The sequence below is a fragment of the Rhinopithecus bieti genome, unplaced genomic scaffold (assembly GCF_001698545.2).
Source record: "Rhinopithecus bieti isolate Rb0 unplaced genomic scaffold, ASM169854v2 scaffold_70890, whole genome shotgun sequence".
Classification (NCBI taxonomy): Eukaryota; Metazoa; Chordata; class Mammalia; order Primates; family Cercopithecidae; genus Rhinopithecus; species Rhinopithecus bieti.
This window is the reverse complement of record NW_016827312.1, coordinates 1,038,596-1,061,679: the sequence shown is the minus strand read 5'-3', so window position 1 is coordinate 1,061,679 and position 23,084 is coordinate 1,038,596. Positions and strand designations below refer to the sequence as shown.

Sequence of the window (23,084 nt, the reverse complement as noted above, 5' to 3'; positions counted from 1 at the left end):
TAGGGCTGATAATTCGTTTACTTTAGAGAAGTTTAAGCCAGAGAAAACCAGAATCCAGCTCTTATACCATATCTACTTAGATGGATTTAATTTCTAAATACCACAATACATTTTCTTTCCAACAGAGACATGCTATTTATAAAGTTTTATTTGATAAAGAAAACAACTATTTTCCTTTCAATGTTCAGGAAACCAATTTGTCATTATATCTATAATATATATATAAAAAATATATATTTTTGAAATTCTTAATCATTTCCCAAAGACAAACTTTCCATTTTGATCTGTACAATTCTTCCTCTAATACTCCTTTTTCTTCCTGGAGTAAACACCTTTTTTAAAAAAAAAAATTCACAGTGGTTCCCCCTAAGATACAGATTCATTCCTTAGTATTTTGGCTTTAAACATTATCTATTAATTATTTCCAGTATAGAAGTACCACAAATGAAAAAAGATAACACAGAGTTTCAGAGCTTTGTATTTCTGTACAAGGCTCTCAGAGGTGCAACAGCAGTAGGGACATTTAGACTACCTTTAAGCAATGTCATAATGTAAAGTAGAGAGCATAAAGCAGAAGTGAGCACACTGTCATCAAACACATTTTTTGAAGTGCTTACTTGAACAAGGTACTATTTGAGGTACTGAAACCATGGAATTCAAAATATATGTGAGTATTGAATACCTCCTACTAGCTCTTTAAAGTAAATCTATGGTTTTATGTTAATCATATTCATCACAGAATAAATTGATGATTTACTCAAAAAATTTAAAGAACACAGCCATAGAAATTTCAACCACAAAATGGTCTTTTTAAAAAAATAACAAATTCAGACTACATGTATAACATGCCAATAGTTCACTGACTATGCACTCTATGATTGCAATAAATGCAATCAAAAGGAAAGTGATTATTTAGGATAAAATGGCCCCATTCAACACTTAGAATAGAAAATATTTTCTTTCTAAAAGGTACTTACATATCAATTAATGGGTTTTCTTTTGGAAAGAAAGGGAGCGTTGGGATGGGAGAAAGTTATGGAGAAAGTAAATAGAAAATTTAACTTTTTAAAATAAATGAGGATACAACTTTATTCATTAAAAATTTAAAATCGCCTTATTATAGCTAAATGAGAGAAAGAAACAAAAGTTGGTTTGTGAAAAGGAAATAGAAAAAACAAAAAGGTAGGTTAGGAGTGGGAGTTACAGGAATGAGAATGACGCAGGAACTAGCAGAAATTCCAAGGCAAAAGCTGGGCTGTGGTCATTTTGACATTAATTCTCCCCACTAACCACTCTTTAAAGTTCTTCAACTGCTTCTGACAGATCTTTAGTCTGATCTAAACGGGGAAAGAGAATAGAGATGATTGCTCATAGGTTTAAGTGTCATCCTGAATACATATAAAGAAAAGAGTTAAGATATATTTTAAAGATCAGAGTCTTCTTAAATCTATGCTAATGTTTACATGTTTTCATTCAATTAGTTGTGCTTCCTATCTATTACTCTCCTTTTACACAAAGTTTCTGAGATTTAGAAAGCTACTTTAATTCCTATACTGGGAAATAATTTTCAATTAAAACATCCTCTGTCGTCTCCGTTTACTTCACAGAAAAAAAATCTATCATCCATGACCTGCCTGAAGTCCTGGAGAACATGTTATAAAAGGCTCCAAAAGACGTATGTAAATGTAGACAGGTTAGGCTCTAGGATAGGAGTCAGCAAACTATAGCCCATGGGCCAAATCCAGTCTGTTCTTGTATTTTTTTTTTAAACTATCTAAAACTAAGCTTGATTTTACATTTTAAATGGCTGATAGAAAATAAGAGTGTTTTTGATATGTGAAAGTTATATAAAATTCAAATTTCAGTGTCCAAATATAGTTTTATAGAACACAAGCATGACCATTCATTTATGTATTGTCTGTGGTGCTTCTGTAGTAAAACAGCAGAGCTGAGTGGTCACGACAAGAGGCCATATTGCCCATATAAGCCTAAAATTTTACTACCTGATCCTTTACGGAAAAATGTTTGCTTAACTCTAAGATTAAATGACCTGTAAGATTAAATGATTATCTCATCCAAATCAGATAATCCTAAATTTATTTGCCATCACTGTCAGAAATTCTATTACAATTCTTTCAATTTTTTTGAGTCTGATTCTCTACTAATCTAAATTTTAGAACATGAAAACTCTGGAACATGATTTAATTTTTATAAAGCTACTGGTTTAGATTTCCTAAGGAAATTGGTTTCAAGTAGGGCTATTTTAATTCTCATAGCTTAATAAGGATTTTCTTTAAAGTGTCTTTTATTTGAAAGTAAAGTCTAGAACAAGGAATTGCAAACATACTGTAAAATTCCATTCATATGAAGTTCTAGAACAGGTAAAACTAATCTATGGTGATTAGATCAGTGATTGTTTATGGAAAAATTAACTGGGAAGAGGTATGCAAAATCCTTCCGGGGTGACAGAAATGCCCTACATTTGCATATAGAGATATGGGTTACATGGCTATAGAGATGTATCAAAGCTGAATTAAAACTTGTGCATGTCATTGCATGTAAAAGTATTTTTAAATTTATAGGGTTAAGAATGAATTAGCAAGAGAAAAAAAGAACAAATACACTTTTCAAAAATGTCTTTCAATAAATTACTTTAAAATTCCATCATGATAGAGGATCTAAAATGAAAAAAAAAAAAGCTTACTTACAGACTTTAGTTGGATACCCTGTCGTATCTGGTCTAACAGTGCATCTCGTCCAGAGCAGGACACTGGCCGACTGTTCTGCTCCACTTTTTTTAGCTGAGCACCCTCTCTAATTTGATCTAAAAGAGCTGCTTTGTTTCCTGCAGTAGTTGGAACCTGATGGTCCCCATCAGAAGGCAGGCCAGCAGGGGGTGGTGGCCCAGGTGGAGGCGGAGGTGGAGGCGGTGGGGGTGGTGCCACTGACCCTACCCCCAACACAGGTGGAGGTGGTGGTGGAGGCCCTGAAGGTGCTGAGGAAGGAAGGGCTGGAGGTGGAGGAGGGTACATCCTATTTGGCGGTGGTGGAGGGACTGCTACACTTGGCCTGGAAGGAGGCGGTGGTGGAGGTGCAGCTGTGGGAGCTCTTGAAGGTGGTGGGGGAGGAGCACCTCTTCCCCTGGCAGGAGGAGGGGGAGGACCTGAGTTGTGTGGAGGGGAGGAGGAGGAGGCGGCCCTCCCCTTGATGGTGGTGGAGGTGGTGGTGCTGAAATGCAAACAGAAAAACAGAAGGCATGCTTTTTTCTTCTCATAAACATCATATTGAAAAGTAATTCATTTTAACATGTATAAAAATCAAATATCAAAAAAGGGCCTCATCTTTGCATTTTATTTTACAAAGATACCTGAGCACAGATGATATCTCATAAATTTTTTTGAGAATTGTCAGCCTAAAGATCATTTTCTTATTGGTTCTTAAAACAATATGAGCTAAAACAGACTAGTTCACTTTTTAGGAATTAGTACAGTTCTGAAAGCAAAGGGAATAAACATTTTCTACTTTACAAAATAATAACAAAATATACCAATGAAATTAAACATTTTGTTAATTAGCATTATTTTACATTTTTAATAAAAATACCCAAAATGAATACCTCCCTCTTATAAAAAAGAATCAAGTACACTTACTTTTTTAAAATAAAATCAATTCACATTCAGAATTATAGTGTAGTGTAGCTTAACAGAATTCATTCACATTAATCTGCGCTAAAGCCCAAATATAAGGCTTTCCTTTCAAAATGTAAGCCTTTGTCATCTAATTTACATTTGTACTTTCATAGTATGTCTGTATCTCTAAAAATTGTCTACAATTCTAGTAATGACATTCTGGGAGGCTGGTTGCTTCGCTGAAATGCTCAATTACTTATTCCAGACATAAACTAACTGGTTATTAACAAATTAACTGAGAATTTCTATATACTGCAAAATTGAAGTTATTAACAAAAATTACTATTATTCTAGCAGTCAGGATATTAGCATTCTTATTCTACATCAGTAAAAATGTAAGATATAACACAAAAATAAACTTGGCTGAGCATGGTGGCTCATGCCTGTAATCCTAGCACTTTTGGGAGAGCAAAGCGGGAGGATCACTTGAGGCCAAGAGTTTGAAACCAACCTGGCTGACATGGAAAAACCCCGTTTCTATTAAAACTATAAAAATTAGCAGGGTGCAGTGGTGCATGCCTGTAATCCCAGCTACTTGGGTGGCTGAGGCATGAGAATCCTTTACATCTAAATATACTGAGACCAGTACTGGCATAATAATGTTTATGAACTATATGAATCAATCAATCAATCAATCAAAGTTGAAATGAACACTGGCAGTGAAAAAGACACAAGTAAACTGAATGCCTAATCTAAAATGACTGTTAAGTTCTTCAGAAGAATGTTTTAACTGGAGCTTTTGCTTGACTACACTATTGTGACTATGCAAACGCTAGGAAGAAGAAAAGAAAGCAGTCCTAAATCAACAAGGTAGCAAAGAGATGACTGTTATATTGGAAAATTTAGAGTATTTTATCTGCATTTTACTGTGCTAATTATTAAGACAAAACTAAAATACAAGGTCCTTTAAAAGAAATATCAAATCTTAAAAGGTTATAAATTGTGCTCTCAGGTACAAAAGAAAATTTTATACTTTATCCAAGAAAAGGATTTGTATTTCAAAATTAATAGAAAGTTTACATTATTTATATTCTGAAAATATATTACTAATTAGAAAGTGATTATATTTAAATTACTACTTCTGAATTACAGTAAAATCTGGTGGTTTATAGGACTCCTTAAGTAAAACACTTAGGCAACTGTAAGTGTTTACTTTAAAATAAAATAGCTGGAAGACTTTGTATAGATTTTTATGAACAAAGACTTAATAAACAATATCTTGTAAAGTTTTTAGTTATAATAAAATAATGTTAAGACACAGTATGATGGGCCGCATTTGTTGTCCAGAAACTTCAACACCCTGCTCAAGGCAGAGTTCACATGTATGAATGTACCTGTTTTCCATGAAACTGACCTCAAAAGATTAAAACAAAACAGAATGCTGAATAGAGATAAAAGTTACCTTGCCTTCGCAGTTCATTTTTAACAGCTTCAACACCTCCTGTTTTTTCAATAAAGTCATATATAACTTTTGATGTTTCTCTGTCTTTAAGCTGTGCCTCTGAGATTCCACACATATCAAAAAGATTCTTCAATTCTGGATCCAAATTATTCAGCTACAAAACAAAGTAACTGCTAACTATAAAAATATATCCCAATTAAAACAAAAACATTAATTTTAAGGCTCATCTGTGTCCTTCTGAACTTATTTTGCCTTTTTAAACTTTTAACATGCTTATATTACTTACATGCTAGCTAAACGATTTTACTTAAAAAAAACTGAACAGATAGATTTCCTATTTTCTTCTTCTTCTTTTTTGTTCCCTGCCTTCAAAAAGAGGGCATCTCATCTAGATTTCTATTAGCCTATTCATGATTCAGACATCTCCAATGCTCATTTGATCTACCTTGTCCTAAGTATGTATGTAAAACCAGGAATAAACACACAAAAAAAGTAAATTAATTTGAAAATCTGAGAGCAAGGATCTTCCTGTAATCCCAAGCATAATGCCCAGCACAAAGAGGTGCTCAGTATGTTTGTAGAGTTAACATTGTCGCTATAACAAAAATAACCAAAAAGATTCTTTACTCTGATCATAAATAATATCGCTTTAAAATAATGTATCCAAACGCTGATTAATTTTTGCCAGCAGTTTCACAGCGCTACAAAACAATGACAAAACTGCCAAAAAGAACAGGAGAATGAAAAGATCTAGAGAATTCAACAGATGAATATTCAGATACTACTTTTTAGTAATTTGGTATACATTCCCCTGAAATTATCACTTGGCAGAAATGATTTTCTTCTCTTGGCTTTCAAAACACAAGGATTTTATTTACACAGCGTATAAAGTCAAGGTACACAAACCCTGGTCTAAGTCTCTAGCAACTTAGTCATGAATGACAGAACAATAATATGGTTTTAAACCTCAGTCGTATATGTACATAAAACACAAGCACATTCAAACAGATACTAGACACCACAAAAATGAATTTTAAAAAATCTAAAATAGGCCAATACATTTCCACAGAGTTATAATGTACATGATTTGAAAACATACTTACATCAAAGCCTGTATTTGGATCCCAACCAACATGTCCAATGTGCCTAAAGTAGAAAATAGAAAAAAAAACAGAAAAAACAAAATGCATAAAGGGCATTATAAACACAATATATATGAAATCCAATCAACATCTGGCTTTTGAATTTTTGGCCTGAACTAATAGTTCTCACAGACATAACCATATTATGATAAAAACTATGTACAAAGAGTCAGAAGAATAGGATTCTAGCCCTGACTCTGCTACTAACTGAAACTTAAAATTTTTGTACAATCTCTCTCAGCATCTATTTACTTAACTGTCAAATTAGCGTTAAGAGTCCAAGCATTATGTATATGATGGGATAGGGGTTTCATAATGAGCTAATAAAATAATGCATATGAAAATGCTTGAAATATGTTATATAAATACCAAATGTTTTTACGGACCCTAGGCAGTATCCGTACACAATTCCTAAATGCTATTTTAGAGCAAAGTGAGAAATCGTTTTATGTTCAATAATTAGTTGAAGAAGCAACTTTATCTAATTTTCTTTTCTCATAGTTGAAAAGTAAATAAACTGTAAGATTCCAAGAACATCTATTGAGCAGCTGCCTTAAAAAACAAAACAAAACAAAACTCCAATAAAGCGCAGTTAAAACAGTATCCAAGTGATGAACGTACACACCCTCCCGAAAATAAAAGAAAATTTTCTAACAAGTTAAAAATCAAGAACAGCAATGAATAAATCAAAAGTGAAGATAAAAACAACAAAAGAACTGTCTTACTGGAAATTGCTTGGTGTTCCTATATCTGCCTTGGTTAATCTCTTCTTTTTAGCTTTTCCTTTCTTCTTTTCTTTGGTATGGGAGATGTTGTTGACTTGTGGACCATAAAATCTATTTGTTGTAATTTCTGGATTTTTTATGTCGACTGTAGCCATGGGTAGATTAGGACCTGCAAATAAAACCAAATAATGTAAAAAGGATATAATTTAAGATAACAATGATATAAAATCACAATTTACAATTAAAATTTTTTTTTCTGAAATAGGATCACTTCATTATAAATTATTTATATTTTAAACTTCTATATTTTTCCATAAAATGCAGCCTAAATTTCTAAAATCTATAAGTTCTTAAAGAAATTAGTGTAGATGCACTATTTCAAAGCAAACTTACATTTTTATACCATTAAATTTCATAAAGAATATGAATTTCCAAGCTAGAATTTAAATATAATTAGTCTACTCTCTTAAATTTTGATTACAATAGCCTCATACCCAACACACTGCTCAATGGTAAAGTGAAACGTATCTTGTAACAAGGATAAAGAAAGTAAAGTAAGTGTCTATTTTGTTTTAAATTTAACAAAGAAATATAGGCTTAACTCTTTGTTTCAACTCTGTTAGTCAAGAAGAAAAAGGATACTTAAAATTATTACTACCATTTTTTCTAAAACTGGCATACTTAAGTCAAATGATATTTTCCCCACCAGTACGCATACACCTTGACTATCAGAAGTATAGAATTCAAAAACTTAAAATGCAAAAATTCTTAAAGCACTCATCTTGTGCAAGAATCAACAGTAAAAATATCAAAGGCATCTTTCCATATTATTAATAGTATCTTCAGAAGTGGTACTAAACGTAGCACAAAACTTGTCTTACAATTCAAAATAAAATTCTTGATCTTAAAAGTATGAAAGTTTGAATGTGAAGCATTCAACTGAAAAATTTCTTAAAAATTCAACTAAAGGGCAACACATGTTCCTTAGAGGTCCTATTTTTAAATGTTTCTCTGACAAATCCTCCTATGAGGCCAAGTTCCTCTGAGGTGACTACATTAACGACCACTTCCAAAACATATGAAATACTATCATTGTTGTGTAGAAAATAATTTAACACAGCACACTTGAGACTGCCCTTCTTAGAAAGGACCACTTGCAAGGTTGGCCCTCAGGTGACCATTTGGGAAGTTGGATTTCAAGAGGGTTCCCACTATTCCCTGATAAGGTGGGCTTATTGTGTCTAAATTGTGCTAACAATTCAGTTTATGTTGAACATCTACTTTCCTTCTGGGAGTCTGGAATCTTGGTGAGTGCAAGGCAGGGGAGACCTATGTAACCAGCCCCCAACAAAAACCCTGAGCACCAAGTCTCAAGCTTTTCCTTTAGACAACATTTCACATGTTGTCACAATTCATTATTGGAGGAATTAGGTGCAACCTTTGTGACTCCACTGGGAGAATTCTTGGAAACTTGTGTGTGGTTTTTTTACGAACTTCATCCCATGTGTCTTTTCCTTTGCGGATTTTGTTTTATATGTGTTTTCACTGTAATAAATGTTTGCTATAAGTACATTTATATATTGAGTCCTTTAATCCTTCTGGTGAATCACCACCTCTGAGGATAGTCTTGAGGATCCCCAACATAATCAATAAATGGCAAATAGAAATCTCAAGGCTAATGTATATTAGGTGATCCTTAAAATCCAATTTGACTGTAATTCTTTAATTATGCCCCAAACCACCAATGTATCCTANAAAAAAAAAAAAAAAAAAAAGAAGTTTATTTACATGGGTAAATTGTATATACCTTATTTTCTCCCAACTCTACTATTAAAGATAAAACAAAACTAAAACAAATTTATGAAAGCCATGTCACCTTATCAAAAAAGTAAATAATCTAGAAAGGTATATTTTTAATATCACCAAAATTCAACTCTTTTCCCTTAATATTCAAATCCCATTTATATATAGTATGTTAATAATCCTAAAGTTTTAGTTACAATGTCATTCAAAATTCCATAGGAAGTTGCTGATATTGATAAGAAATAATTTTGGAAAAAATGAGAGCTAGTGAGTAATATGCATAAAACCATTAAAAGCTTTTTCAGTGCCCAGGAATAATCTGAAAAATAACTAGATCAATAAGTAAAGGTGAGTTAAGCAGTACAGAATGACCTGAAAGGCTTATTAGGAATATAGGATATGAATTTTCAAATTTGCTCAGGTATCAGATTTTGGCATTTACGTAGTTGTACAAAATAAGGACTTACTGAGAATACCCAGAATGTGGGGGCTAGAGCGTTGAATTGGGGTTACACTCAGACCTTCACAGACTTATCTGGTGGCCTGCTTTTACTTCTCATTCTTCCCTTTCTGCCCTCTTGCTTATCTTTACCAGTCAGTATCAGCAACACCATCCACAATAAGGATGCTACAAATTACTTTTAGTTTCTTATCTTCATATCTTAATAAAATTTAAGAATTAAGACAAAATTAGGAGTATCAGGATTAGGTACTCCCTGGCCAGGCACAGTGGCTCACGTCTGTAATCAGCACTTTGGGAGGCCAAGGCGGGCGGATCACGAGGTCAGGAGTTCGAGACCAGCCTGGCCAATATGGTGAAACCCCGTCTCTAATAAAATACAAAAATTAGCTGGGCGTGATGGTACGCGCCTATAATCCCACCTATTCAGGAGGCTGAGGCAGGAGAATCACTTGAACCTGGGAGGCTGAGATTGCGCCACTGACTCCAGCCTGGGTGACAGAGCAAGACTCTGTCTCAAAAAAAAAAAAAAAAAAAAAAAGAATTAGGCACTCTCTTTATTCATATGACTTTTCCTGAACTAAGTATTCAAACAGCAACTACAATCAGACTCACCAGTAAAATATAAAACAGAAAACAACAAAATATTTTCTGCCACTTTAGCTTACGTAAAAGCCATCTATTATACTATAGACGACTAGCATGGAAACAGAGTTGGATAAAGTTCAGTTTAATGATTTAAATTATCCAAGCTAGTACATTTTTGGAAAATCAGTTTCTTATAACCTTGATTTATAACTCACTAGAGAAAGTAATTCAGCTGTCTCTGAACAAGATTCAAGAATGAGGATAGGAACAAAATATAAGTGATATGTGAAACGAATAACAATGTTTAACTCATACCGTAATCAGACTGTGTGTTTTCCCTCTTCCTCTACCCAAAAATCAGGTATGGATATATTATTATGCAACAACATTATCTCCTTAAGTCACTATAAATGAATTTCGTTAGTAGTAGTTAAAACATTATTTTAAGTAAGCCTATAAAAAAAAAATCCATATAATGGAGATATACAGAAAATTAGTATTAGATGGGAAATTAGGAGTTTCCTTTCAAAAATCACCTTTCATTTTATTAATGAAAATGAAGGACAGTAAGAGTTAGGTGATCTTTATATAGTCACACGATTAGTGACAGAAGCAAACGTGTATTCTGGTATCTTGGTTTCTAGTCCACTACCCTTCCAATTAACTATTTTACCTCTTTTATTTTTGAGATGGAGTCTCGCTCTCTTGCCCAGGCTGGAGTACAATGGCACCATCTCGGCTCACTGCAACCTCCACCTCCTGGGTTCAAGCGATTCTCCTGCCTCAGCCTCCCGGGTAGCTGGGACTACAGGTGCATGCCACCAAGCCTGGCTAATGTTTCATATTTTTAGTAGAGATGGGGTTTCATCGTATTACCTAGGATGGTCTTGATCTCCTGACCTTGTGATCCACCTGCCTCGGCCTCCCCAAGTGTTGGTTGGGATTACATGCGTGAGCCATCGTGCCTGGCCAACTATTCTACCTCTTACACAAAAGTCGAACTACAAGGTGGATGACACTGCTAATTTTACAAATGCCATAACATGTTCTTTGTTTACCAATTTATCAGTTTTCCTGGTCTATGGTCCAACAATTCATTATTCAATAAATATGTACTAACAACTTACAGAATTTAGAAAAAAATGGATTTCTACACATTCAAGAAGTTAGGTACTTGGTTATTTCTGTTGACAATGGTTATTTACTTTAGGGTTTGAAGATGTTAGGAAATAAGTTTAAAATGGTATTCTAAAGCCAAATTAAATACCTGTTTCAAGTGACACACTAAAAAAAGTGAATACCTGTTTAAGGTATAGAGTCATTTTTTAAATAACGTAAAGTATATGAAAGATTTAGTAACAGAGATATGTACTCAAGTCATTTCTAGTAAAGTTTAATTATTCCATTTATGAAATTACACTCATCCTAAGAACTACTATGTAAACATATAATGAAGGGGGGCTGTTTTCCTTCTTTTTTCAAAAAGCAAATGACAAATTATCTCCTGATTAAGGACAACTGTTGCAGGAAAAGGTTTTTAAATGTTCTTGTGAACAGACATGTCTAATTTTAAATCTAAAAGAACTCAAGTTTCCCATTAATTACATAAAAAGCAAAGAAGCCTCATCAAGGTATAAAACAGTTGAAAAACAGGTGGCCTAGAGGCCTCTGATGTCAAGCAGTCACAAAGCTGAGAACAAATCATTGGAAAGCATATATGCTAAAATGTGAAAGTGACCAATAAAGAAATTAGGAGTGAGGAAGATACTGAATTGCATTTTAGGAATGTATGTAAATTCCACAGAAAGTATCTTTTTAATAATTAAAATTTGAAAAGGTGTGGTAAACTGATAATCTAATCTAAGTAAGGATCTGAGACAAAGCACCTGCATGGCTACTGGAGGACATGGTACAGGGGCCCACTGCCACCTAGTGGTGGTGCACCAAATACAGTAAATAATGTTGCCTCCCAAACAGTAGTCTCCACTTAGAGGTGAAAGCAAGGTAGTTGAATGCAAAGCAGTTTTAAAATATTACAACTTGTATTGATAATTATTTATTTCATTTTTTATTGTGTATTAATATATTAATTGCATATTGTATGTATAGTTTATAAGTATACAAGTATGGGCAATACATGCTGTATAATTTTGCCCTTTAACAGCACTATTAAAAAAAAAACCCTCCACTTATTTGATAAAAGAAGTCTGAAACCACTGAGTCAAATGATTAAAACTAAAGATTTAAAACCAACAGCCAACTCAGAGAAAGAAACTACATTTAATTCTAAGTGGGTCTCTTAGTAGGGATAATAAAATTATGAAACACCACTGTTACATAAAGAATTTTCAAATTCTATCTATTCATGGAAACTAGGTGCCTCTTCAGAAATTCATTTTATAAATGTTCACCCCTCCATATTCACAGTTCCATGCCCATGCATTCCACATCCATGGATTCGACCAACTGTGGATTAAAAATAAAAGTGGATGGGTCCATCTATTCCGAGCATGTACAGACTATTCTTGCTATTATTTCCTAGACAATACAGTATAACAACTATTTACCCAGCACTGCTTCTCAGCCTTTTGGCTAAGATCAAATGTACCTAGCATTTACATTGTATTAGGTATTATGAGTACTCTAAGGAGGATTTAAAGCATACAGGAGAATTTGTGGTTATATGCAAATACTATGTCATTTTGTATCACAGACTTGAGTATCAATGAAGTTTCCTATCCATGGGGGATCCCGGACCTGATCCAACATGGATATATGTATTTACAACTTTAATTATATTGTTTCTACAGCATCTACACTTTAAAATCTGGGGTTACTTTCCCCAAAGTGTTTCCATGGCACCACTAGAAAGTCTTCTCCATTGGTACTCAATACTGTATATACTCTCTAAACTCAAAATAATGTAACAAATTCAGAAAGGTTGAAATACTAGACTTATATCAAGGAAAATTTCCAATACTACATTGAAAGTTCACAGATGAGCAACTTGTAACTCAGCTGCTTCTGTTTCTTTTGCCTCTGCCACGTACTAGCTTATATATTCTGAGACATGATATTTACCCTGTGTCTCAGTTTTGCCTTCAAAATCATTTGGACATAACATAGTGGTTAAGGGGCCAGGCTCTAGAGTCAAATCATCTGATGCTGAATCTTGCTTCACTACTTACTAGTTATGAGATCTTGAGCAAGTTATCTATCTATGCCTCAGCTTCCTTATCTATAAAAGAGATAACAAGAGCTACTTAAGAAGGTTGCTGACCAGTGCCTGGCAGATAGTAAAAGATCGTTAAATACTAGCTGCTATTATTATTGTTGTCATCATGTAACATATAACCAGTGTGAAATAATCCTTTGAAATAAGAATGAAAGATAAATCTTAAAGTAGGAAATTAACAAATATGCTAGACAAAATTTACTGCCTCTAGGAAAAATGTTAAGGCTAGATTGTATACTCAGTCAACTGTGAATCCAGAATTAAGATATAAGTATTAGTGATCTTCACCCTATGTATTCTTTCTTCATGTCAGAAAAATATTGAAGAATATTGTTTCCTAAGTCTCATCTGTCAGTCATTAATTAAAAAGAACACAATAAACCGTATAATTTGATCACAGATACTAAATATTACTTATTAATGTATGGTACATGTTTCCACAAGGATTAAGATGTAATAGATACTAAATATTACTAATGTATGGTACATGTTTCCACAAGGATTAAACTGTCACCTAAAATCTTAAAAGATTAATAATTGTCAAAAAGCTTACCATTTGGGGGATCTCGTCTTTTCTCTGTTAGAAAATAAATTAGAAGAATATTATTAAATATATGTAAGACAACATCAACATAAAAAAAAAGACAGTTTAATTCACTAAACTGTCTTATTCCTAAATTGATGTATGTGTGACTAAGGAAGATTTTTCAGAAGACCCGACATTTAAGCAGAGATCTAAATAAAATAAGAAAAGGAACAATATATTCAAAGGCCCCAAGGAGGGTACAACATGAAAGAACATCATGAAGGCTGGACTGCAGTGAGCAAAAGGCACAGCGAAAGGAAACAAGTCAGAAGGAAAGACAGGGACTAGACCATGTAGGGTTCCCTAGGCCATGGTTAAGGACTATAGATTTTATGTGTATATGATAGGAAGCTCTTATAGAATTTTAAATAGAGAAAGTGATATAACCTAATTTACAAGTTTACTCTGGCTACTGTATAGAAAAGTGATAGTAAAAAGGATTGAGTAGCAGCAGGGAGACTAGTCAGAGAGCTGGTGTAGCAGTCCAACTGACAGATCATGGCGGCCTGGATTAGAATGGTAGCAGCAGAAATGGTAAGAAATAGTCAGACAGGACATGTTTCTGAAGGCACAGCCAATCTGATAGGACTCTCATAGGATTTATGAGGGACCATGGTGAACCTGAGGGATAAAATGGAACAAATGCCTTTTACTGAAACAAGGAAGATTAGTAGAAGAATAGAACAGGTCTGAGTGGGGCTAGGGTTCAGGACACAGGACATGGATCAAATATTCTGCTCAGATGTGTTAAGTCTAAAGGCTATTCTGTCACTTAACTTGAGTAGACAGAGTCTGAAGGTCAGGGAAGATGTGTCGGTACTGAAGACAAAACTTTGAGAGTCATCAGCACACAGTTTTTGGAACCATAGGACTGGATGAAAGCACATGTTCTTTCTCCTGAAACTGATCTGCTTAAGATGATTTTGGAAAGGTTCGCCTTTCCTAGTCACCCTTCTCCACTTTACAAGAGAAAGGCCTGGTACTCTGTTGTCGAACAACAGTTCTATACCAATTAATTTAAAGCTTTATACTATCCTGCATTGTTCTATAATCGTTTTATATGTGTTAAGAGTTGTCTCACACACTAAACAGGTTCCTTACGGGTTTTATAGTATATAGTATTAGGAGCAAAATAGAGAGACAAGACAATGTTTATAGATCTTGTTAGCAACTCTGCTTATTTGCTTCTAAGCTTACTTGCTTCTAAAGTCTTTGTTTACAAAGTATAAAATACTTTTAAAACTTGACAAACAATGGTATCACAAATGCAAAATTAAAAGTCAATACATATGACATTTTATCAACAAAAAAGGTTATTGAAATGGGTCCTTCAGTAAATCTAAAAAAAACAGTTCTCAAAAAAATGTTATTTATTTTAAGGTAAAGACCACCACATTTTTTTGTAAACAGTAAATATTTCAGGTAATAGTTTAGGCTTTGAGGACCACATAATCACTGTCATCACTATTGAACTGTGTTATGGCAAAAAAGTAGCCAAACACAACATGTAAACCAATGAATATAGCTAAGTTTCAGTAAACCTTTATTTACAAAAACAGGAAGTGGCCCACGCTTGTCCCATGAGCATTAGTTTGCTGGTCCAATTTAAGTAATTAAAAAAAGAGTTACCAGATTTCCTTTGTCGGCGGCCCAACAGGTCTGTCACTGCTTTTCGGAATTTTTTTGCTTCTTCTTCATTGGCAAAATTAAGAGCAACTTGACAAGTCTGAAATATTTTCATCACAAAGGGGAAACAACAGAATTATGCTTTATATAACAGCTTTATATTATAAAAACAATGAGCAAAAGAAGTATATTTCTAAAGAATGAAAGGTTAATTTTACTAGCAGATAAGACATTATTTCATCTTCAGCAAAAAAATAAAATAGCAAATTGAATCTGATCTTTCAATAAGGCTCTATAAATAATTTGGATTAGAAAAGGCAAGCAATGAAAAAAGATGGTAATACAGAAAAATATGACTTACATCTCCAGCAAAGGTATGAAAATATCCTCTAGGACTATTATATACAAAGTTATTGTATAGCTCTTGTTCCCACAATAGTTTCCCATCCTAGAAAAAAGTCAAAAATTAAAATAAGAACTACCAAAACATAATCTCTAGGAATAAAAAGCAGATGACTCATATTAAGATAACTGTTTATACTAGAAATAACTTTTACATGCACACATGCAACATATTTATAATATATAAATAGTGTCACATAATCTAATCAGTAATTTCTTAAAACTGTAAACACTGGATAACGTGTCTTTCATAAAACCTACATATCAAGTCAGTTTAATTCAGCTAAGATATAATCTCCCTAGCCAACCATTTCCAAATTCAGTTACTTGGTCAAATACATAACCAGAATAATTACTAGGTCATCAATGTTACATAGAAGGAATAGGACACTTTTGTACATGAATTATCAAAGCACAGTTCTACCAGCAATATTTAGACAATGTACTATCAAACACTGCAGGAATACTTTTATGTTCTTTTCCTCAATTTTATAGATGTGGGAGGGTCAAATATACCTTCCTTGTACGGCTCATTAACCATCTTCAAATCCTTAACTTTTGCAGAGTACCTTTCTAATTACATACTGGTATAAGTAGTATTAATCATGATGCAGAAAGAGACTGATAATTAAAATGTACCAAGGTTAAACTATGGATAAGAATGCCATGATGACTGCCATATCTATTGTCATAGTATAAAAAATATGTTTAATCTTAATACCAAAGGTGAAGAATCATGAATGTTCAGCAATTGGAAATAAGTGGTTAGAGAAACATAGTCATTGCCCTATTCAGAAATGCAAGGTTGTACCCAGACCACAATTTAAAAATATGTACAATACACTGTTCACACATGATAACCACTGCAATGGAATTCCTTTCTTCTTAGTGGAGTAGTATGCGTATGCCATTTCTAAATAGTGCTTCACAACGGTTATGAGAAATATGTCAAAGCACTTGGGGGTTTCTTTCAAACTATGCATGTGTTCCCCATCCCCGAGAATCACTGCCATAGTAAGCCACTGCTAGTGACTACTAGTAAGCCACTGCTAGTGACAGAAGCATGTCATATCTCTCAGCTGTCTTGGAAGCAGACTTTAAGAAGCACTAATTTAGCCCGGGACTGGTGGCTCAGGCCGGTAATCCCAGCACTTTGGGAGCTTGAGGCAGGAGGATCACTTGAGTCCAGGAGTTTGAAACCAGCCTGGGCAAAACAGCAGAACCCATCTCTACAAAAAAATACAAAAATTAGCCAGGTGTGGTGGCATGTGCCTGTAGTCACAGCTACTCAGGAGGCTGAGGTGGGAAGATTGCTTGAGCCAAGGAGATCAAGGTTGCAGTAAGCTGTGCACTCCAGTCTGGTGACAGAGCAAGAGCAAGACCCTGTCTCAAAACAACAACAACAACAACAACAACAACAAAAGATGCACTAATTTACCAAATACCATAACTGAGATCTCATTTAAACTCAGTGAAATACTTCGTAACAGACCAAGATGGTTATCTGATTTTACAAATAAAGCTGAGACCAGGGGTGTAAAAATCTCTTGACTGTTATCTATCAGGTCATATTAGTGCCCAATAGTTTAGAGGCAGTTTTAGTTTTTTGTAATTAAAATCTCATTGCACTTACTGTCACATATAAATATTAATCATGGAGGCTTACTTACAGAAAGGGTTTTAAAAAAATAATGGAGACTTCATCTTAGCAAAATGATGTTTTTATGACAACTGTAAGAAATGAATATCTAACAAAGGGTATCCAATCTATAGCAATGTGATTTATGATTGGGAGTGAGGGACATAAAGCTATGAAAATCTGAATATATTCTATCATGAGAAACAACATAAGGAAAAATGAGTAGCAAACAGATTTTTATAGACATTGAAATGTTTTAAACCTGGGCTAAATAATAGTACATACTGAGCTAAAATATTATCTTGTTGTTCCCTGAATAGACTATGTATGCTATTCTATAATGAACAAGATAGAATAAAAGAGTATCATTAAAAAAACACAGAGTGTAGAGAAAGCCCAAGAACCAATAGGCATAATTTAAAAAAAAAAAAAAAGGCTTAATGCATGGTAGCAGTAGAAATAGGAAACTATTCACATTCTGGCTTCAGACATATTCCCAATTGGTCATGATTTTCATATGTCAATATCTAAAACCAAGTTTCACTCTTCTAATATTAGTTTATGTACAAATTTAAATATCACATATAGGATAATCAAATCTAAACTAAATTGTAATTGATATAGAAAACCTAATCACCTAGTTTAAAGTGAAAGCAAATCAAAGCTCACCTTAATGTCAAATATTCTTAAAAAATAAGATCTCTGTGGATTGTCCTTAACAAGACATGCAACACCACTGCACTTCTTTGACCACATACAGTTCCGATCTGCTGCATATAACTGCACCACTGCTGAAGACATAGTCTGCAAAATATAAAATTTATAACCATTAGGTTCAAAATAGTATGTAGATGATCACATCCCCTGCTGACAGCTTGACTGCAGCCACCCAGCTAAGCGGCTCCTAAATTCCTGATTCACAGAAACAAGGAGATAATAAACATGTATTGTTATTTTAAGCCACTAGTTTTTGAAGTGATTTCTTATGTAGTAATAAAGAACTAATATAACAATCACATAACAATAATCACTGAAAACATTTACTGATGCTTAAAATGTGTTAGAAAATGTGTTAATCACTTTTAAATATTGTCTTACTTAATTTTTATTACTATGATAACCTCATTTTATACTTCAGAAACCCGACAGTGAAGAGTGTAATTTGCCCAATACCACACAGCTAAACGGCAGAGCTGAAATTCCAAATCCAGGCAATTTGCGACTTCAAACCTAGCATTCTTACTCCCCGCTATTATACTGTTTCCCAATAAAGTGAACATTTAAGCAATGAAGTAGTAGTATTACTAATGGCTAACTTCTATAAAGCAGTTAAGCACTTATCTAGACAAGGACTGAGTCAAACGTGAAAGCAGTATTACCACCCTGGAAGGCAGATTATAATATCTCCTTTCTAAAGTGAGTTTAAGATTTTAAGTGATTTGCACAAGGGGCCACATAGTTTTAATGTTATACTGAGGATATGAAAAAGATCTGAAAGACTACTGTCTCAATTTTACCAAGGATAGTCCCTAAATAGAACCCTTTCAGATGTGTAAGAGGGAAGCTAACTGGTTACATGCAATGGACACTTCAGGGCATTAGGATTTTCCAGTACACCATGTTGTCACCTTCCGTCTCAAGACTGTATCATGAAAAGGTATAAACTAATTTTATCCCAAGTTTATTTTATAACTAGAATGTAACTATTCAACCTTCAGTTTCTATGAAAGTGATACATATATATACTGATAAAGCACTTACAAATCCTCTGAAAGCTGTAATTATGTTTTCTGATCCAGTAATTTCACTTCTAAACTAAAAATTAAGAAAATCATTTAGAATATACTTCGCATTCTAATGTAAATATAAAATAAAGTATTTCATATAAATATATATTTTTTTAAAGAGGAAGAACTGAAATAACCTAAAATAGGAGCTGATTAAGTAATTATGGTATCTTAGTTCAATGGAATTGGGCTCTGTAATAAAAAATAGACTACATTAAGATTTGGAGATACGCTGTTTTAGGTTTACTTAACTACGCCTGAGGGGTGCCGCCCTCTTTCGGTAAGAGGAATTCCAAAGAACAATTATATGCACAAACCTTTTATAACTGGATACTAAAGTCAGAAATGTAAGATCAGTATACTGTGAGGATCAAAAGTCCATAAAGACTTGCTCAGATAACAATGTTCAATGTTATGTTTTTAACATTACAGACCAAACTCAACCTTGAACTTCACACACAGTACTGAGCAGGACACAAAGGAACAGAAATATTTCTACAAGAGTCACTAAAAATTACGATAACTTAAAAACAAAAAATGTGTATACTGGGACACTGGGTTTCAAAGAGAAGACTGAAGAATGTGGGACATTTTTTGGCCTGCTCAAAACACACTTGTGTTTGCAAGTGTACAATATCAGGATGATAGCATCATACGCATCCTGTTGCCAGTACTGAAAACTTCAGAAAAATGGGTCTTGCATACACCATCTAAAGGTCTCAAATACCAGGCTGAATAATTCAAAAATCAAACAAGCAAATTTGTTAGTTCTAAGGAGAATTCATATAAAGTCTTTTTTAGTATGGTACTATCAAAAGACATTCATTTCTAAAAGGAAAGCAATTAGGAAATTAGATGGACCAAAATGAAGATCTAAAATCTCCCTACTCTTTACCAGAAATCAAGAGGTAACAGCTCACCAAAAAAAAAAAAAAAAAAAGTTATTCCATAGGGTCTGAAATTCCATTATGAAAACCCTTGCTAGCCAAAGGACTAAATATTCATGATTTATAAAAAATCATGTTGAAAACACATGTGTGTGGCTATATAGTGTGAACTTTAAAAACAAAACAACAAACAAAAAAACCTCAAACTAAAAACATTTAAACTTTTAGATAAACTTAAATTGTTAAACACCTTGCTTAAGGAAATAAAGACTTAACAATGCTGTAATTTTTCACAGACAGGATATTGCAATATAAACATTAAAACTAAAAAAAAAAAAACAACTATTCGAAAGCAATTTTCAGTAACTGGATTTTCAAATATTTGCTACACTCTTATTATCAGTATAAGTGTCTATTTCATTAATTCTTACCTTCAGTCTGAAAATGACATACCACAGTACCTTGTAAAGCCTTTTCTAATTCAGAATAATTACAGTGAATATGAGAATAACTAGCATACATTTAATACAGTATATTAATGCTAGACAATATAAAAATAATAATCCCTACACTCTAGATTGACAGTGACTTAATTAAGTTTTTAAAGACATTCCTTCCATTCCTTTAGGTAATTACAATGAATCAATTCCATTCCTTCTTGTCTTTTGTAATTAAGAAGATATTAATGAAAAACAACCTAAGAACAAGTGCTTAGGAAGGAAAATATATTTCTTATTACCCTAATAATGTTAAGGTTAAAATCTGCTAATTAAAAGGAAAAAAAGTACTGTATCAACTTTGGTAGAAACAGAATCTGTCGTCTCTTGTGTATTCCTGATATTTCAGTACTGAATAACTGTAATAACATATTCATTCTTAGAACTTTGATGATCAAGGGCAGGAAGAATATGGGGGATGTATTCTAGGAAGTGAATTCCCTCCCACTGTCCTTCTGCCTGGCACTTCTACCTCTTTTGAGGTTGACTCTGCAACAGTCTACTTGAAGTATTTCTCTGATTCCTTAGGTTGAAATGACTTTTTTTTGGGGGGCACATTTCTGAAGTACTTGTTTGTGTACCTTGTGTTACTCTGTTATTCCACTGGTCTTATTCTAAATCAGAATAATTTTCTGTATTGACTTCTTAACCACTAAAAAGACTGCAATTCCCATAAGCACTTAAATTAGTTCTGCAAACTTATACTTCCACTCCACCTGTACTTTGTCCCCAAGTGAACAAGTATTTGTTAAAAACTACATGTTCTGATTTTGATAATAATACTACAGCAATAAGAGAATGACTCTGATTTTAGGATATATAAGCCTGAAATATTATAAAGAGGCATTATGTCTGCAACTTATTCTCACGTTATTCAGAAAAAAAATAACATGTATGTATACATACATAGAAAAAAACAGGGTAAATGTAATAAACATTTGGCAAATCTGGATGAAGGATATATAGAAGTTCTTTGTATTGTATCTGCAAGTATGAAATTATTTCTAACTTTAACAAGCACAAATGATTCATTAAAATGTATGACTCTTAGCTCTCTTTCACAACCACAGCAATCCTGAGAAGGTGGTCCTCTCCCCAGAGCCATTACTACCTCTATATATGTTAGCCACTGCTGCAATGGCCCAAAACTAAGAAAACTCCCACTTCCTCCTATTCCCTCTATATGTATACCAACTTTCTTGAAAGTTCTACCCTGAGTAAGACTTAAACCACAAACATTCAGCATTTCTACTGTTTAAATTCCTTTCACATTTTCAGAACAACCACATTATGTAACAGGTCAGAATAAGAATTTTAGATCAGGAAAATAGGTATTTCTTTGACTACAGAATCAGCTAGACAAGGAAAAGACTAGAAAATACTAGGAGTCACAGGGATCCTTGATTTTAGCCATCAACTGCCTACAACAAATACTAAGATGACTTAACACTGAATAACTGTCTACAATTATTTTAATAATCTAATAAATATACAATGTTGTTACAGAAAATATTTAAAAATACTTTCTTTTTCTTTTTGAGACAAGGTCTTGCTCTGTCACCCATGCAGGAGTGCACTGGTGAGTGAAATCGCTCACCACAGCATCAAGCCCCTAGGTTCAAGTGATCCTCCTACCTCACCCAGCCTTCTGAGTAGCTGGGACTACCAGCACACACCACCATGACTGGCTAATTTTCTAATTTTTTTGTAGAGATGCGGTCTAACTATGTTGTGCAGGCTGGTCTCCAACTCCTCACCTCAAGTGATCCTCCTACCTTGGCCTCCTAAAGTGTTGGGATTACAGATGTGAGCCACTGGGTCTGGCCAAAAATATTTTTTCAATAAATATTCAACATACACTAAATGTGGGGGGAAAATCATATGACTTAACAAAATAAAGTCTTTTCTATGATCATGTTGACCCAGATTAACAGTCAAATACTCCAACTTTAATATGTACGCATGTATCCTCATGTGTATGGCCTCAAATGTCTGAAAACTAACATTGGAAAATCCATTCTAAGTGTTCTCATTACATAAAAGCTAAGATTTAAACACATTCCTAGATGCTCTGATGATATATTTACATGAAATGACCTATTATTACTCTGAATATACAGTTGGCCCTTGAACAACACAGGTTTGAACTGTGTGGGTCCACTTATATGCAGATCTTTTTCACTAAATAGTCAGGACTCCATATCGCAGGGTTCTGCATCCACAACCAAATGTCGATTGAAAAATATGGTTATTAGCAGGATGAGACACACACAAAACAGGAGGGCAGACTTTTCACATGGGTGGGTTCTGAAGGACCTCAGTATGTGTGAACTTTGGTATCTGTAGGTGGTCCTGGAACTAATCCCCCACGGATACTAGGAGATGACTGTAAAATTTTAATCTATACACTATAAAAAGTAGTATAAAAGTAAAGAAATGCAAAGAATTTGGTTGAATTCTTATAGTTTATTATGCAGTGATCTCACGAAGCAATGCTCTAAATAATTAAAGTAGCAACACCTGTTATATGCCCACCTCAAATACCCAATACTGAAATAATAAATTTAAAAAAGAAAAACAATGTATCTGGCAGGGAACAACAACTGAGTGGTATCA

At 33.7% G+C, this 23,084-nt stretch overlaps 1 protein-coding gene across 1 annotated transcript in view; it reads right to left on the bottom strand.

Moving 5' to 3' along the window:
* The window catches only part of WASL (WASP like actin nucleation promoting factor), a 64,886-nt gene that overhangs the window by 5,369 nt on the left and 36,433 nt on the right, over positions 1 to 23,084 (bottom strand). Inside the window, 9 exon segments of the mRNA XM_017863763.1 lie at positions 2,709 to 3,181; positions 3,184 to 3,228; positions 5,092 to 5,245; positions 6,195 to 6,237; positions 6,959 to 7,127; positions 13,598 to 13,621; positions 15,260 to 15,356; positions 15,618 to 15,704; positions 17,967 to 18,101. Coding sequence (XP_017719252.1) covers positions 2,709 to 3,181; positions 3,184 to 3,228; positions 5,092 to 5,245; positions 6,195 to 6,237; positions 6,959 to 7,127; positions 13,598 to 13,621; positions 15,260 to 15,356; positions 15,618 to 15,704; positions 17,967 to 18,101 — 1,227 coding nt within the window.